The 18,571-nt window shown below is 42.5% G+C and overlaps 1 protein-coding gene across 1 annotated transcript in view; it reads left to right on the top strand.

The window, feature by feature from the left end:
- The first annotated feature begins 369 nt into the window (after positions 1-369).
- MRPS9 (mitochondrial ribosomal protein S9) overlaps positions 370-18,571 on the top strand; it is a 112,421-nt gene continuing 94,219 nt past the window's right edge. The window contains exon 1 of the mRNA XM_040336404.1: positions 370-521. Coding sequence (XP_040192338.1) covers positions 429-521 — 93 coding nt within the window. The 5' untranslated portion in view covers positions 370-428. The remainder of the gene's footprint in view (positions 522-18,571) is intronic.

Below are 18,571 nucleotides of genomic sequence, written 5' to 3'. Positions count from 1 at the left end.
CTGTAGTCTTTTTAATCCTGCTTATTAGGAACTTACATACTTTTTGTGGTCGAAATCTTCAATGTGCTTTTTTTATGGGAAAGGTTTTATTAGACAGTAAAATATAACAGAATGATGATTATACTGGTGATGATTGTATTTTTTATATAACTAAAGACATCGATGTATAAGAATACATAAATAAAACAGAGCAGCGCTATATGACCAACATAGCCAGGACATAACAATGAGAATGTCACCTTCGCTTCCCCTGTGCTGGTTACTAACCCATAGACAGCTTTCATATTACCCTCACTTCCGCCAGGACGCTGCAAGGACACCGGAAGTAATCGTGCGATCCTGAAAGCCCTCTATCTCTCTCAGTCAGCTGGGAGAATGTGGTGGATGTTCTGTTTCCGGGTTATGACTCCTGGTCCTGTGCTGTCAGCATGGCCGCTGCTTGCAGAAGTCGTGGGTTAGCGGTGGTGCTGCGTTCAGTGGGGATATGTGCCTGGAGGCCCGAGGTGGCCGTCTATGGAAAGGTAGGTCATGAGCTGCACAAACACTGACATGTGAGCTAGTCTTAGCAGGAAGTATGAAAGGATTGAATGATGCTTAGTCCTTGACGTCTGCAAAGCAGAATAGCAGTTTATTTTGGGGGTTTAAGGCCCTATTCACATGCATGTTGTGCTTGCGGCACGAAGAATTGTAATGTGGGAATGTGCGTTTTGTTACACGACACTCGCCGCATAAAAAAAGCGTAGAAGGTTTGTTTTTTGGGACTGCGGCTGCCCATCAGGCTGTTGCATGAAAAAATGCACTCCTGTGCTGGTGTGAGTGGGGCCTTACACAGCAGTGATAATATACATCAGAGCTGCACGATTCTGGCTAAAACGACAATCGCAATTTTATTTTGCTTAGAATCAAGATCACGATTCTTGCGGCGTAACATCATCTTCTACATTATACAAAAAAATTGAGCTAACTACTGTTTATTTTTTTAAATGTATTGAAGTGTATTTTTCCCCAAAAATTGTGATTAAAAGACCACTGCGCAACTACAGTGTGACATAAAATATTGCAACATCCGCCATTTTATTCTCTAGGGTCTCTGCTAAAAGAAATCTATAATGTTGTGGGGTTCTAAGTAATTTTTCGAGCAGAAAATAATGATTTTAACTTGTAAGCAGCAAGTGTCAGAAAAAGAATTATTCTTTAAAGCGGAGGGCCGCCGATTATTTCGTTTTTGTTTTTTCAGCAGCTACAAATACTGCAGCTGCTGACTTTTAAAATAAGGACACTCACCTGTTCAGCGCGCCCCCAATGTCGTCACATCGGGGGCGCTGTGTACATTGTACAGTGTACATTGTGTGTTCCCGGAGGAAGTGCACAACTCTGATCTGAGAGGAAATCTGAGACTGTCTTTTTTCAATAATACTGAATCGCAAGACGTGTATGGTGTACCCTCTTCAGTGTATCATCTTTAACAAAGCTTGATTGGCCTAGTAGGTATATGGCCCTTGTCATAAGTGGTGGTGGACTTTTCACTTCTCACCGTTGGATTTTGTTTGTTTATCCAGTTATTGAACGTCTTTCAACATAGTTGGATTCAATTCATTTGTCCAGTCAAGGATTTATGGACTTTAATTATCACCAATACCATTAGTTCACATGTGGTGTTGCACGATCCAATTTAGATTGTTTTATCACAATTGATTCACTTTTAGCGCTACACTTTTTCCACATATGTTTTACTAGCAACTTTTGATCTCTTTTGCTGTGTTAGCGGCTTTATTATTAATCTTTATGAGATGGCACAGTATTTTTTATTTTTGTTTATTTCTGGCTAGTAGCTCAGGACTTAAAATTTTGAGCCCTGAACTATGGTATACAGTATATACTGGAACTTACACAGCTATTGACACTATACTTTAGTGGTGGTGATCAGTGACTTTTATAGTGGGACTGTGATAGGGTGGCAGGCAATCTGGCACTAACACACACTGGCTGGGAGGGTGACTGATGCTGCTTCAAGCTGGAACAAACCAATTAATTGAACGGTTTCCCAAAAACCAGCTTCTTTGGCTGGAATGCATGGGTATATGTGGATGTTAGTTTCGCCTTAAAGCGGTAGTTCACCCTCACTTACATCATTTTTCCATCGAGACAGGCATTGTAGCGCGAGCTACAGTATGCCTGTCCCGATTTTTTTACCCCCGTACTCACTGTGTACTCGTACATTAAAGATTTCGGCTCCCGCGGGGAATGGGCGTGCCTATGGAGAGGGAGGATGATTGACGGCCGTCCCTGGCACGTCACTCTCCCCGAAGACAGCCGGAGTAGGTCTCGGCTCTTCACGGCACCTGCGCACAGGCTATGCGCAGGCGCCGTGAAGAGCCAAGCCTATTTCGGCTATTTCCGGAGAAGCGTGACGCGCCAGAGCCGGCCGTCAATCACTTTCCGTCTGGATTGGAACGCCCATTCCCCGTGGGCAGACGGAATCGTCTAGGTCGAATTAAACAGTGAGTACGGGGATAAAAAATGTAAGACCGGCATACTGTAGCTCGCGCTACGATGCCGAATTTTATGATAGAATAGAAAAAAAAAATAAAAAATTTATTCTAGGGTGAACCCCCGCTTTAAGTCTGCGTTTCCACTAGTGCAACTCGTCATGTGATTTTGGACACACAAATGTCGCATGCCATGTCAGCCTATTGATTTCAATGGCCCCCGTTCCAATCTATGCAACTTTGAAAAGGTGCCTGCACTACTTTGATGCAATTTTGATCCAGAGAGTGTTAAGTTGGATCAAAGCTGCACTCAAAGTCTAACTCTAAATCGCACGACTTTGCGGTCACAATAGTGGAAATGTAGACTTAGTATTTCTATTGCTGTTACTTTTACTGCCACTGGAGTTTTTTAGTAGATAGGTGCACCTTAAGCATAGATGGGTTAATGCCCAAAGCCTTAGAATGACAATTAATGAAATGACAGCACATACCTTCAATCACTATGGACATAGTGGGGTAGATCCACAGAGCGAGTACGCCGGTGTATCTACTGATACGCCGGCGTACTTTCAAATTTCCCACGTCGTATCGTTGTTTTGAATCCTCAAACCAAGATACTACAGCTTCTGGGTTAGATCCGACAGGCGTACGTCTTCGTACGCCTTCGGATCTAAGATGCAATACTTCGGCGTCCACGTCGTTTTCCGCGTTGGGTGTGCAAATTAGCTATTTCCGACGATCCACGAACGTACGAGTGGCTGGCGCATTTTTTTCCGCCGTCTGTAGTCGGCTTTTTCCGGCGTATAGTTAAAGCTAGTATTTCGTCGCATATAGTTAGATTTGCCATGTTAAGTATGGCCGTCGTTCCCGCGTTTAATTTGAATTTTTTTTTTTGCGTAAGTCGTCCATGAATCGGAATGTACGTAAGTCACGTCTATGTTAAAAAAAAAAATGACGTCCTTGCGACGTCATTTAGCACATTGCACGGCGGGAAATTTAGGGACGGCGCATGCGCAGTTCATTCGGCGTGGGGACGCGATTCATTTAAATGAAACGCGCCCCCTAATCGCCGATTTGAATTCCGCGCCGTTATGCCACTTGAGATACACTACGCCGCCGTAACTTATGGCGCAAATTCTTTGGGGATTCGAACCAGCAAAAAGTAAGTTACAGCGGCGTAGCGTATCTCACATACACTGCGCCGATGTATTTGTATGTGGATCTACCCCCTTATGGCTAAAAGATCTTGCTATTGTATTATTGTGGAACTGTTATGGCAAAAAATGCTTGATTTCAGTGGAAAAGCCAATGTGTTTGGCCTTATCTCACAGAAACTGTAAGGCTGGCCATACATGTATCTGTTTGGTTTTTTTGCTTGTTTTTTTTTTGTTCGATTAGCAAGCAGGCTGATCGAACAAAAAACTGAGGTCCATCCACACAAGCGAGGCGGACGGAGAAATTCTCCATGCTGTCTATAACTGGATACACATTATACAATTTTTGTTCAACTTTCTTTATATTTACCTTCAACTATGTAGTTCAAGGGCCTGCCTGATTGCATACAAACTGAAAGTGTTTAGGTTTGACCTCATATTATATGGATTTGGTAAATCTAAAGAAAATTGTATAAATATTGTATAGTGTGCAGCCAGCTTTACTGTATTCTGATATTGGGAATTCCTTCGCTGGCAGGATGTTTAAATACACATTTTCAAACTAACTCCTCTGTGAGAAGTCTGTCCTGCAACTTCTCACAAACGGGAATGGCTATAGATGGATCAAAATGTGTCCTGATTCTGCTGAACCGGTTGCATTTTGATCCATCTATGGCCAGCTTAATGAAGCATGAAATACAAAAGCAAACAATCTATTATATTGCAGCTTTCCCATTCTTAGATGTGATGGCTGCATTTGTTTTCTTTTTTAGGCTTTCTCTTCTTTTTACCTGGTGATCTAGCCTGTAAATCTGTTTTTAAACTGAGCAGGCTGTCTTGCAGATGTAGCAGAGGATTAAAAAAAAAAAAACATTTAACATGGACAGGGGTGCTTACAGTGATCAGCTTTTATTTATGTTAAACCTTTTATCTCAAAAGGAACAAAGCTGTAACTACTTAAACTGAAGCTTCAATATGTTAGTGTACTTTTTAAAGCGTTGCTAAACCCAGGACCGCGCATTCACTATATCTGGTCTCCCACAGTACACATAACTTGTAAATGCAATCATTATAGTAAATCTAAACAGCTAAATACCTTTTCTCATTGGCAGTATATAGCAGTCTTGTGACTTCTATTAGTTCCTGATTAACCACTTAAAGCGGGAGTTCACCCGAAAAATTTTTTAACATTAGATTGAGGCTGATTTTACTAAGCAGAATCGGGTGTTTTTTTTTTTTTTAAATCCATGCAGTACTTACCGTTTTAGAGATCGATGTTCTCCGTGGCTTCCGGGTATGATCTTCGGGACTGGGCTTTCCTATTTGATTGACAGCCTTCCGACGGTCGCATACAGCGCGTCACAAGTTGCCGAACGTCGGTGCGGCTCTATACGGCACCTGCGCACCAACGTTCGGCTACTTTCGGGAACTCGTGACGCGATGTATGCGACCGTCGGAAGGCTGTCAATCAAATAGGAACGTCCAGTCCCGCAGACCATACCCGGAAGAAGCGGAGAACATCGATCTCTAAAACGGTAAGTACTGCATTGATTTAAAAAAAAACACCTGATTCTGCTTAGTAAAATTAGCCTCAATCTAATGTTAAAAATAGATTTTTTGGGTGAACCTCCACTTTAACCACTTCCCCACCGAGCCATTGTAAAATGACGTCGGCAGGGACCTCTCGTCCTTCAGACTGGACGTCATATGACGTCCTGTCTTTTCCGGCCGCTAGGGGGCGCGCGCGCTCCCTCGACGGCGCATTCCTCGGGACCTGGTGCGCGTGCCCGGCGGCCACGATGTCCGCCGGGCACCTGCGATTACCCGCAATCACGGCAGGACCATGGATCTGTGTGTGTAAACACACAGATCCATGTCCTGTCAGCGGTGAGGAGACTGATGTGTGTTCCCAGTACAGAGGAACACACATCGATCTCCTCCCCCCAGTCGGTCCCCCTCCCCCTAACAGTTAGAACACACTTTAGGGAACATATTTAACCCCTTCAGCGCCTCCTAGTGTTAACCCCTTCTCTGCCAGTCACATTTACACAGTAATCAGTGCAGTTTTATAGCACTAATCGCTGTGTAAATGTGAATGGCCCCAAAAATGTGTCAAAAGTGTCCGATATGTCCACCGCAAAGTCACAATAAAAAAAAAAAAAAACGCAGATCGCCGCCATTACTAGTAAAAAAAAAAAAAAAAAAAAATGCCATAATTCTATTCCCTATTTTTTAGACACTTGAACTTTTGCGCAAACCGATCAAATACGCTTATTGCGTTTTTTGTTTTTTTTACCAAAAATATGTAGAATAAGTATCGGTCTAAACTGAGGAAAAAAAATGTTTTTTAAAAAAAATATATGATATTTATTAAATAAAAAAATATTGTGTTTTTTTTCAAAATTGTCGCTCTTCTTTTGTTTATAGCGCAAAAAATAAAAACCGCAGAGGTGATCAAATACCACCAAAAGAAAGCTCTATTTGTGGGAAGAAAAGGGTGACAATTTTGTTTGGGAGCCACGTCGCACGACCGCGCAATTGTCATTCAAAGTGCAACAGCGCTGAAAACTAAAAATTGGTCTGGGCAGGAAGGGGGTGAAAATGCCCTGTATGGAAGTGGTTAAGGTCCCCCTACCGACGATATAAGTTGGCAGAATGGCACAGTGGGGCACAATCGCATACCTGTACGTGTCTCTTTGAGGCCCAGCCGTAGGGTCGCGAGCTCCGAGACCGCGGGACCCTATCGCCGCCGGTGTCCTGTGATCGGTCACTGGAGCTGAAGATTGGGGAGAGGTGTGTGTAAACACACCTTCCCTGTTCTTCATTGTGGCAGTGATCGTCTGTTCCGTGATATAGGGGAAGACGATCACTGACGTCACACGTCCAGCCCCGCCCCCCTACAGTTAGAAACACATATGAGGTCACACTTAACCCCTACAGTGCCCCCTAGTGGTTAACTCCTAAACTGCAATTGTCATTTTCACAGTAATCAGTGCTTTTGCTATAGCACTTTTTGCTGTAAAAATGACAGTGGTCCCAAAAATGCGTCAAAATTGTCCGATGTGTCCACCATAATGTCGCAGTCACGAAAAAAATCGCCGCCATTAGTAGTAAAAAAAAATTATTAATAAAAATGCAAAATAACTATCCCCTATTTTGTAAACGCTATAAATTTCGCGCAAACCAACCAATCGATAAACGCTTATTGCGTGTTTTTTTTTTTACCAAAAATAGAAGAATACGTATCGGCCTAAACTGAGGTGAATTTATATATATATATATATATATATATATATATATATATATATAATTTTTTTGGGGGGGGGGGGGATATTTATTATATATTTATTATAGCAAAAAGTAAAAAATATTATTTTTTTTTTCAAAATTGTCTCTATTTTTGTTTATAGCACAAAAAATAAAAACCGCAGAGGTGATCAAATCCCACCAAAAGAAAGCTCTATTTGTGGGAAATAAAGGACGCCAATTTTGTTTGGGAGCCACGTCGCACGACCGCGCAATTGTCAGTTAAAGCGACGCAGTGCCGAATCGCAAAAAGGGGCAAGGTCCTTAACCTGGATAATGGTCCGGGTCTTAAGTGGTTAAGCTTGTAGGAGGAGTTGTCACACTGCACTGAGCTGTTTTATCAGGATGCAGGACTCATGAACTTCTTGCTGGGCAGTGCTGATTGGCCTTGTGATGATCACATGCACTCCCAAGAAAAAAAACTCTCTAACAATGCACGCCATACTGAGCATGTTCAGCCTGACTCCTAAGGCTCTGTCTTATCTGGGCATGTTCTGGAGTCAGTGGAAGGGGAGGATCAGAGAAGACAGGATCAAACTGCCTTCTTACACAATGGAGAGGGTTAGCCACTTAGGTTCCACAGTAAGTATAATAAGCATGCTTTACTGCATATACACACTGATTTTACTGTTGTGGATTCAGTAACACTTTGAATCTCCTAGTGCCTCTAACACTACACTCCCCTCAAACTGACAATGCTGCTGTCCAAAGGTGACTCTGTTGCTCTTCCACCCAGAGCGTAGGCACTCTGATTACAGTAAGTGTGTTATTGGCTGGATCACCAGGTAAAAACAGAAGAGAAAAAAGCCTGAAAAGGAAAACAAATGCAGTCATCACATCTAAGGATTGGTAAGCTGCAGTATGTTACATTTTTGGTTTTGAGTTTAATTCCGCTTTAAAGATCTATTCCAACTCATCAATTCCTCTCCCAAGAGTGCAGGTAGTGCCTATAGACCTAGAATCAGTTATTGGGTAGATCAGGCAAAGGTCATGTTATGTATGTTCCTATCAAAAGCCAGATATTGTATAGCAAATGTCTACATGGAGACTTGTAAGATCTGTGAAGTCCCATGGTGCCATAGATGTTGTATCTGATGGAAGCCCAATTAAAAACGCATGTTTTTTGCTGCTAGTTATGCAGTCAGGCTAAATAATAACAAGTCAAGAATATGATGTTGTTTTTTATGTTTACTCAGTGTGTATGCTTGGTGCTCTAAAAGTTGTCATACTCGGATCACAGTGGTCTGCCGACACTTCCCTTGCTCAGTGCTTCTATCATCAACACTTCTCAGGTAGCCTGACTGCATAGCAAAAAATGAAGGAGCTTCAATTCCAAGTCTTCGTTCACACCTGTGTGATATGTTGCTTGACAATGCATGATGAGATGAATTCCATTATTGTGTATGTATGGCACCTCACCACACCTATATAACTAACGCACCTTCTTGTGATTTGGGAAAAAGTGTGACATTGGGGGTTTATTTACTAAAGGCAAATGCACTTTGCACTACAAGTGCACTTGGAAGTACAGTCGCTGTAGATCTGAGGGGGACATGCATGGAAAATAAAAAACAGCATTTTTTGCTTGTACATGATTGGATTATAAAATCAGCAGAGCTTCCCCACATTTCAGATCTTCCACTGAGATCTAAAGTGACTGCACTTGCTGCGCACTTGTAGTGAAAAGTGGATTTGCCTTTTGTAAATCAACCCAATTGTATTATTTTAGCTTCAGATGGAGTGTGTAGAAAATGAGAGAAGATTGGCTTTATAAGGAACCCGACCTGACCTAAAAAATCGCCACATTTTTCCAGATTATTTAGAAAAGCTGTAATGTCTTGATTGCATTTACCCCTTTGCTGTGATTTCTTAAATCAGGTCTGGTGCAACCAAGTTACCTTATAAAAGTCACATAATTAGTTTGAGGGGGTCTTCCAGTATGCAATTAGTGTCATATGATCTCAGAATAAATACACCTGTTTCTGGAAAACCTCAGTTTGTTACAGGATACAATTTGTCTAAACAAACAGCATCAGGAAGACCAAGAAGCTATCAAAACAAGTCTGAGTTCTAATGAAACACCAATCAGTATTGTGTTCAAAGGTCCAAAAATGTGATCATCCCCCAGAGTACAATTAAATCCATCATTTAAAAAATTGCTTGAAAATGGCACAAAGCAAACCTAGAATATGAAATATATTTTCAGTTGTTTCACACTTTTTTGTTATATATAATTCCACATGTGTTAATTCATAGTTTTGATGCCTTCAGTGTGAATCTACAATTTTCAGAGTCATGAAAATAAAGAAAACTCTTTGAATGAGAAGGTGTGTCCAAACTTTTGGTCTGTACTGTGTGTGTGTGTGTGTGTATGTGTATGTGTGTATATATATATATATATATATATATATATATATATATATATATATATATATATATATATATATATGTATGTATGTATGTGTGTGTGTGTGTGTGTGTGTGTGTGTGTGTGTGGATAGATAGATAGATAGATAGATAGATAGATAGATAGATAGATATCTCTATCTATCACATACATACATACATACATACATATATCTCGGAAAAAGTCATGAAAATAAAACATAAATGCTGTAAAAACTTTGGCAAAATGTATGAGAGAGACCAGCATTTCTCAACACAGAGGAACCCCTGAAATAACTTTCCAGTCTCGGGTTTTACCTGTTAAAAATGACTCTGCCCTCCAGCTGTGGTGAAACTATAAATCCCATCATGCCTCTGCCTCTAGAAGTCATGCCTGTGATTGTCAAGGTCTTGCAATGTCTCATGGGACTTGTAGTTTCAAAACAGCTGGAGGGCCGAGGGTGTGTTGGTCAATGGGAAGTATTACCCCCTTATAGATGGCTAAAAAGATCATTGGTGTCAGTGGGAACTTATCTGAGAGGCAGAAATTGCTCAAGCAACCTCTGGAGGAACCTTATGCCGCATACACACATCACTTTATGTGATGAAAAAAAACGACGTTTTTAAAAACGTCACTTTAAATGACCGTGTGTGGGGGAAAACGTCGTTTTATGTCTTCTGAAAAACGACAAAAAAAAATGAAGCATGCTTCAATTTTATGTGTCGTTTTTCAAAACGTTGTTTTTTACTTCACAGAAATTGACCGTGTGTAGCAAAAAACAACGTTTAAAACAACGTTTTTACACCCGCGCATGCCCAGAAGCTACTTATGAAGCGAGCTTCAATGGAAAAACGTGGTGAATGTAACCTCGCTTTGCTAGAGCATTGTGAAAAAACGATGGTGTGTAGGCAACATCGTTTTTGAAAATTGAAGTTTCAAAAACATCGTTTTTTACTTCACAGAAAACGTCGTTTTTTTCCATCACATAAAGTGATGGTGTGTACGCGGCATTAGTTGGGAAACCTTGTGGTAGACACTGTGAAAGAAGATTCTCTGGTTTGATGACGCTGAATCTTCGCTTAAAATGCATTATGTGATGAAAAGCCAACACTGCTCATAATCCTATGAAAACATTCCCTATGGTGAAAGTTGGTGGTAGTAACATGTTGTGTGGAGGTTTTTTTCAGCAGGGACTGGAAAACATATTCAGGATTTTTTTAGTTTGCAAAAGACCTGGGGCAGGAGCTTGGCCCTAAAGTCATAGCCAGTAGTACACTGATAGGGTTTAAAACAAACCACCTGAGGGTTTTAGAATAACCCAGAATTTACAAAACGTTACTGTGGAAGGAGAGACACCTTACTAATAAAGTGGGTTGATGGGCATAGTCTGACTTATTCAAGTTGACTGGAAGTCCACAACAGCTCTTATAACTTCTTGCATTACTGGTGTGCGCTGCCCACATATCCGCATAATTTATCTGTGACTGAATAAATCACAAGTCACATCTGTCACCGCGGAAGACACGCATGTCATTATCAATGGACTACAAGTGTAGTAATCCACTGATTCTTCCTCCAGCATTCTAACAAAGGTATGGACAGAAAGCTGGAGGAAGCTGGGTTCACACTGATACTACACGACAGTGATACGACTTTCATCCTACTTTGCTCTGCGACATCAGTCCTACATTGATCCGACATCCATCCGACTTGAATTAACATTATACTACTTTGTGATAGTCTGACTTGTCCTTTGACCAATCAAAACAATCCCAGTGTGAGATAAATTCCTTTTACTGCTGCTGTAATTACCATGTCGGATGTCACAAGTCGGATGGTAAGGACAAGGATCCTACTTTGATCCGACTTCAATGATATTCAATGGGCTGAGGTAGGATCAAAGTTGGACCAAAGTAGTACAGGGAGCATTTTCAAAGTCAGACCAACTTGTGTCGGACCAGTTAAGACAGCTTTCATAGGGAAATATTAATTTTCATACACATCATGCGACATGAGTTCCCAATGTCGGAGTGTTTGTCGTACCAGTGTGAACCCAGCCTGAGGCATATATTTCAAATATATGTAACATATACAGGGCCACTCTGTGCAAAACCCTTGCACAGTGGAGGTAAGTATACATGTTTTATTAAAAACAAAAACCTTTTACAACCACTTTTTTAAGCTGAGAGAGCTGTCATTTGCACTCAAGTGTGCCTCACCTTACCACCACCCTCCATACATAGCCATACTACAGCTTCTATGCACGAAGGACAGATGGATAAATGAAAGGTGCACCCTTTACATTCATCACTCTTCATTCATAGAATCTGTAGTGTGGCTTTTATGAATGGAGGAGCTGTGCAAGAATGGACAGGCATCGTAGGACACTGTTGATTAGTGCAAATGACAGCTCAGAACTGAAAGATTATGATGGGGAGGGTGACCAGGATGAGGAAGATTTCAGTAAAACCAGAAGCCATCAGCACAAGGGACAAAGCTCATTAATAGTAAATCGTGTCCCTTGTTCTGATTTTTTTATTTTTTTATTATTATTTATTTATTTCGACTAAGTGTAAGTCTTTAGGAACAAGAAAGTATGGCTACTTTGGGCACAAAAACATTAAAGCTGATGAACTGTCTGGGGAGTCTTCGTCATTTTGCTTGAACAGTGGAGGCTGGTGGTAGTGTAATGGAATGGAGAATGATTTTTGGGCATGCCTTCAGGACAAGGCATAGGTGCACACTTAAAGGATCACTAAAGGAATTTTTTTATTTTTAGCTAAATAGCTTCCTTTACCTTACTGCAGTACTGGTTTCATGTCCTTATTGTTCATTTTTGCTTTGAAGTTGCTGTAATTCTGTTGTGATCTCCACACTTCCTGGTTGTCTGTTTCCTTATAACCACAGTACTGGGAGCTTTTCACGGTGGTCTAAGCTGTCATTACTGTATGTCTAAAACTTAACAGAACCAATCAGATTCATTTTAAAAACAAAACACTGCCCTGGATTTGTTTGTTTTTGTTCTGTGTGTCTCTCTAGTTCACAGGGACATGAAACCAGTTTAAAAGTGAAACTAACCTGCAGGCACATTATATGATTGATTTTTATCTATTTGTAATCATTTTTAAAAGGAATCAGGTAACTTTTATGTCTCTATACCCTGTAAACAGTCATTTCAGCAAAAAATGTTTTTTCCTTTAGTGACCCTTTAACCACATGCCAGTATTTGCTTTGCTGTAGCTTCTCTATTCTGGTGTTAGAAGCAGAAGAGGCTGCCCTGGGAAGGATCAAAGTCACTCAAGGTAAAGCTTACACAGCGCTATGGATTCTGTGACAGTTCTGGTGCTTGGCGATTGGCCACATGCTGTCACATGGAGTGAGTCACGACTCGCATGTTCCTCCATATGCAGAAGTACTGGGTATATTTTTTGCCATCAGCTGAATTGAGTATTGAGTGAGCAAAGGAAGGGTGAGTATATGCTGTTGGGGAGGTTAAAGAGAACCTGTTGCTTTGCCCTGCTATTCGTTTATGGCCAGGTTGAATTTTCTAGGTCAGTGATGGCGAACCTTGGCACCCCAGATGTTTTGGAACTACATTTCCCATGATGCTCACCTACACTGCAGAGTGCATGAGCATCATGGGAAATGTAGTTCCAAAACATCTGGGGTGCCAAGGTTCGCCATCACTGTTAGGTGTATGACAGGTTTACTTTAAGGTTATCATGACAGAAGTTTCCTGTAAAAGAAAGGCTTTGCTGTTAGAAAATAAAGGAAGGTCACTCTGTAAATGGCTTGAAATTAAAGTGAGTGCTTCTCCCCACAGATACTGTTGCTGGGATAAGTGCCAGAATTTCTATTATTGACAAGTCCACATTAAGTGGGATTTTGATATTCTGTCCAGTTTCGTGTTATCCTGGTCATGCTGTTTATTACTGCCAAGGAAAGCCGAAAGCTGCAGGCAGCCTGAGAAGGTGTTATAAAGCAATATCGGACTTACCGAGTAAAAATCATTCTGGACCATGCCCGCAAATATTTACTGGCTTTTGTTATGTTTCTAAAAAAGTTTTTTCATGTGCCGTTTGCTGAATTGACTTTCTTAAAGAGTTTCATATTCTCTCTTAGATCCGTGTATTGAGCAGATGTGCTGCACATTCAGTGACAAGCTGTGCTGTCATACCAACTAGTTTTACTGGTGTCAACACATCTCCGAATGTTTATCTTGCTTAGTACCACTACTACATACTATATGATTTAAAATGTATTCAGCTGGAGTGAAGACACATCAAAACACATTTGAAGAGATTTCCAGCCTGTTTTACAGAATTTTAAATTGCTCAAACGCTCTTTGTTTTATCTACGAGGTAACTGCTATCATATTTCTTGGTTGGTAGTACTGTGTAGTGTTCCTTGATGCAGTATGAAATTCTGAGCGGGCAGATCCGCTGGCTAACTCTGCCAGTGTGAAAAGAGTCTTACAGGCCATTCTTTCGTTTTCAGTGCTGTAATAGTTTAACCACTTGCTTACTGGGCGCATAAACCCCCTTCGTGCCCAGGCGAAATTTCAGCTTCCGGCACTGCGTCGATTTAACGGACAATTGCGCGGTCGTGCGACGTGGCTCCCAAACAAAATTGACGCCCTTTTTTCCCCACAAATAGAGCTTTCTTTTGGTGGTATTTGATCACCTCTGTGGTTTTTATTTTTTGCGCTATAAACAAAAATAGAGCGACAATTTAAAAAAATATATATATTTTTTTTACTTGTTGCTATAATAAATATGCCAATTTAAAAAAAAAAAAAAAATTCTCAGTTAAGGCCGATACGTATTGGGACTGCGATATTGCGGCGGACGTATTGGACACTTTTGACACAAATTTGGGACCATTCACATTTATACAGCGATCAGTGCTATAAAAATGCACTAATTACTGTATAAATGTGACTGTCAGGGAAGGGGTTAACACTAGGGGGTGAGGAAGGGGTTAAATGTGTATCCTGGGTGTGTTCTAACTGTGTGGGGGGAGGGGGTGACTGGGGGAGGTGACCGATGCTGTGTCCCTATGTACAAGGGACACAGATCGGTCTCCTCTCCTCTGACAGCACGTGGAGCTCTGTGTTTACACACAGAGCTCCACGTCCCTGCTGTGTTACCGACGATCGCGTGTACCCGGCGGACATCGCGGCCGCCAGGTACACGCATCGGCTCTTCAGCGATGCGTCGGGCCAGTGTTTACCCGCTGCGCGCCCCCCTGAGGCGCGCACGGGTAATGCACTTTAAATGATGTCCAAAGACGTCCACCCGGCACTTCAGGTCCGCGCTGCAGATGTCTTTTGTCAATAGCGCGGATCTGAAGTGGTTAACAATTACTCGGTCATGCAACACAGTTGTTTAGTTTGTTTGTTTTTTAGGACATAAATATCTTTTCAGAACCACTAGATTTTTTACTATTGAATGGAAAAAAAAAACGTTTTCCTTACTTTGTTATAAAACAAATTAATGTACATGCCAGTATGGTACGAAAAATAAAAAGGCAGTTCTGAGGGCTGCTAAAATCACATCTAGGATGGTGGCACCCAGCAGCAGTCTCAGGCTTTTGAATGTCTGCACAAAGTCATCTTTATGGGCAAATTACTAATTTAAAGTCCCCTCTATCGAAAAACGAATAGAAAATGTTTGTATGTAGACTTGAGCCCTGCTTCACATTGGAGTGATTTGGCATGCGATTTTATACGTCAAATTGCATGCCTAATTGCTGGCAATGGCACCGTCTGAATCTGTACTACTTTTGGCGACTTTGGGGTGCGATATTTTGGGGTGCAACCCGCACAGATGTCTCTAAAATTGCCCCTGAAGTCGGGACTGACAAGTTTAGCTGAACTTGCTGTCAGTGTGAACCAGGGCTGAACGATAAAAGGTCAGATCTTCCTCAATGCTGTCTGTGTCCCAGCTAGATAGATTCACCCCTCTACTTGTCCAGTTGACTATTGTCTGGTGAAAAAAGTGATATACTTATACTTTTTTTTTTTTGTCATACATACGGAAGGTAAAAATTGTTCTAAAGGCAGTTTTTTTTAACCTTAAAGCAGAGTTCCGCCCAAAAGTGGAACTTTCATTTAAACCAGTCCTCGCCCCCTTACATGCCACATTTGGCATGTAATTTTTTTTGGGGGGGGGGGGGGGGGGAGTGGGGGTTTCAGGAGGAGTACTTCCTCCTTCCGCCTAGGGACCGCTTAGGCGATACGTCATATCGCCTATGGCGGCCCCTCCCTGTAGGCAGTCGCCTGGGACATGTGACAGGTCCCAGGCGATCGACCTGTCCAATCAGGTAGCGCCGCTCGCACATGCGCAGTGAGTGCCTGCCCCGTGAAGACAAAAGCTGTCACGGCCGGGTGCCCACAGTTAGGATGGAGGCGCCAGCGGAGGGGTGGGGGGGAAGAGAGGAGCGTCGCTGGACAGTGGAGCATGTAAGTGTATGTTTATTAAAAGCCAGCAGCTATGCTTTTTGTAGCTGCTAACTTTTAATAAACATAAAAAAAAATGCTGGAACTCCGCTTTAAAGCAAAGTTCCACCCAAAAATGGAACTTCTCCTTTTCGGAAACTCAAACAACCCCCCCCCCCCCTCCGGGTGCCACATTTGGCACATTTCAGGGGGAGGGGGGAGCAGATTAAATTCAGGTATTTGCTCCCATTTTTGGGCATAGGTTGCCATGGAGACCTACGCCACGTTCGGCACCTCCTCCGCCCCCCCCCCCTCGCTTTCTTCTGGGAGACGCACAGGTCCCGGAAAACTGCAAGGACCAGTGGGATCGCGCAAAACGACTCGTGCATGCACAGTAGGGAACCAGGGAAGTGATTCCCTTACCGAAGATGGCGGCACCTCCACTGGAGAGCCAAGGGATAGATCAGCTTTGGGTGCGACATCGCAGGGCGCCCAAGACAGGTAAGTGTCCATATAACCCTAACTACATTATCCCATCTTCCTACCTGATAATCCTGAGTTATCGCTTCACCCTCTTCATTAACTTTACTAACCACCTGCTCAGTGAGCAGAGGGCCCCTTTTCAAGGTTGTCAGTTCTGCCCAGTGTTGCAATTTGCTGCTTCAGATCTCTAATGGGAGCTTCCAGAAGGACAACCTGCTCACATCTGTCGCAGCGATATCCATCCTGGAGCTGTTGCTCACGGGTACAATGCTTTACACGCTACAGTGTAAAAACAAGGTGAATTTATCTTTTAACTAATCTTCAGGCATGTAATGTGCATTTTAAAGCGGCGGTTCACCCTAAAAAAAAATTCTAACATTAAATTAAGCTCCATTCTGACATTGACTGTACGCTGATCTATTTTTTTTTTTTTTTTTGCCGTACATACCGTTATCTTTATTTTCCCCCCCGGCTTCCGGGTATGAATCCCGCGGGAGTGGGCGTTCCTATGCACAGGCTAATTGATTGACGTATGACATAAGCTTCCCCCCGGCGCATACGGCCGAGTCACGAGTTGCTGAAAGAAGCCGGACTGCGAGTCGGCTCTATACGGCGCCTGCGCACCGACGTTCGACTTCTTTCGGCAACTCGTGACGCGGCCATATGCGCCGGGGGGAAGCTTATGTCATACGTCAATCAATTAGCCTGTGCATAGGAACGCCCACTCCCACGGGATTCATACCTGGAAGCGGGGGGGGGGGGGATAAAGATATAACGGTATGTTCGGCAAAAAAAAAAAAAAAAGATCAGCGTACAGTCAATGTCAGAATGGAGCTTAATGTAATGTTAGATTTTTTTTTTTAGGGTGAACCCCTGCTTTAAGCACTTCCCATCCCAGCCATAATGGATTTCCCATCCTGGGCGGGTGTCATATGACGTCCTGGGCTTCCCGGTCATCTAGGGGGCGTGCCCCGCCCACCGTGTCACTCGGGAGCCGATGCGTGTAAACCGGGGGTCAACAATGTCCAGGCACCAGGTCGCATTGGCGACAAGAAATTGTGACCTGGTGCCCCCAGTAATTGAGGCCGCGGCGGGGGAGTTGGGGGCGCACGGAGGTACAGGCCCCACCTCCCCCGCTGCGCGATCGCGGCAGGTCCTTGACGGCCTGTAATTGAGGCCGCGGCTTTGCGGCCTTGTGAAGTCCCAAGCTCTTCGGAAGCCTCTGTGAGCTGGCGCCATCTGGTGGTGGCCATTGGCATTACATTGCATTGGCATTGCAGCAATTATGTGTGTAATTTTTCACTATTTTCACTGCCATCTTCTTCCCTCTAATTAGAACCCCCAAACATTATATATATTTTTTATTCTAACACCCTAGAGAATAAAATGGCGATCGTTGCAACACTTTCTGTCACACCGTATTTGCGCAGCGGTCTTACAAGCGCACTTTTTTGGGAAAAAAATACACTTTTTTAAATTAAAACAGCAAAGTTATCCCAATTTTTTTTTATATTGTAAAGGATAATGTTACGCCGAGTAAATTGTTACCCAACATGTCACGCTTCAAAATTGTGTCTGTTTGTGGAATGCCGACAAAGTTTTACCCTTTAAATGCTCCATAGGCGACGTTTAAAAAAATCTACAGGTTGCATGTTTTGAGTTACAGAGGAGGTCTAGAGCTAGAATTATTGCTCTCGCTCTAACCAAAGCAAATTTGTCAAACCCTGTGTAAACACACAGATCCACATCCAGTCAGGTGAGAGGAGACGATGTGTTCCCAGTACAGAACACTGATCGGTCTCCTCCCCTTGTGAGTCCCCTCCCCCCACAGTTGGCATCACTCCCTAAGAAATACATTTAACCCCTTGATCGCCCCCTAGTGTTAACCCCTTCCCTGCCAGTGACATTTACACAGTAATCGGTGCATTTTTATAGCACTGATCACTATATAAATGTGAATGGTCCAAAAATAGTGTTAAAAGTGTCCGATATATCCGCCGCAATGTCAGTCATGATAAAAATCGCATCATTATAAGAAAAATGCCATAGATCTATCCCCTAATATTGTGTTTTATTTTTTTCAAACGTATCGCTCTTTTGTTTATAGCGCAAAAAATAAGAACCGCAGAGGCGATCAAATACCACCAAAAGAAAGCTCTGTTTGTGGGAAAAATTCTCATTTGGGTACAGTGTTGCATGACCGCGCAATTGTTGTTCAAAGTGCGACAGCGCTGAAAACGAAAAATTGGCCTGGGCAAAAAGGGGGTGAAAATGCCCTATATTAAAGTGGTTAATGTGTGCAAAATAAAATGTT

Source organism: Rana temporaria, chromosome 2, assembly GCF_905171775.1.
Source record: "Rana temporaria chromosome 2, aRanTem1.1, whole genome shotgun sequence".
In the NCBI taxonomy this organism is placed as follows: domain Eukaryota; kingdom Metazoa; phylum Chordata; class Amphibia; order Anura; family Ranidae; genus Rana; species Rana temporaria.
The sequence above is the reverse complement of the archived record's forward strand: the minus strand, read 5'-3'. Positions and strand labels throughout refer to the sequence as shown.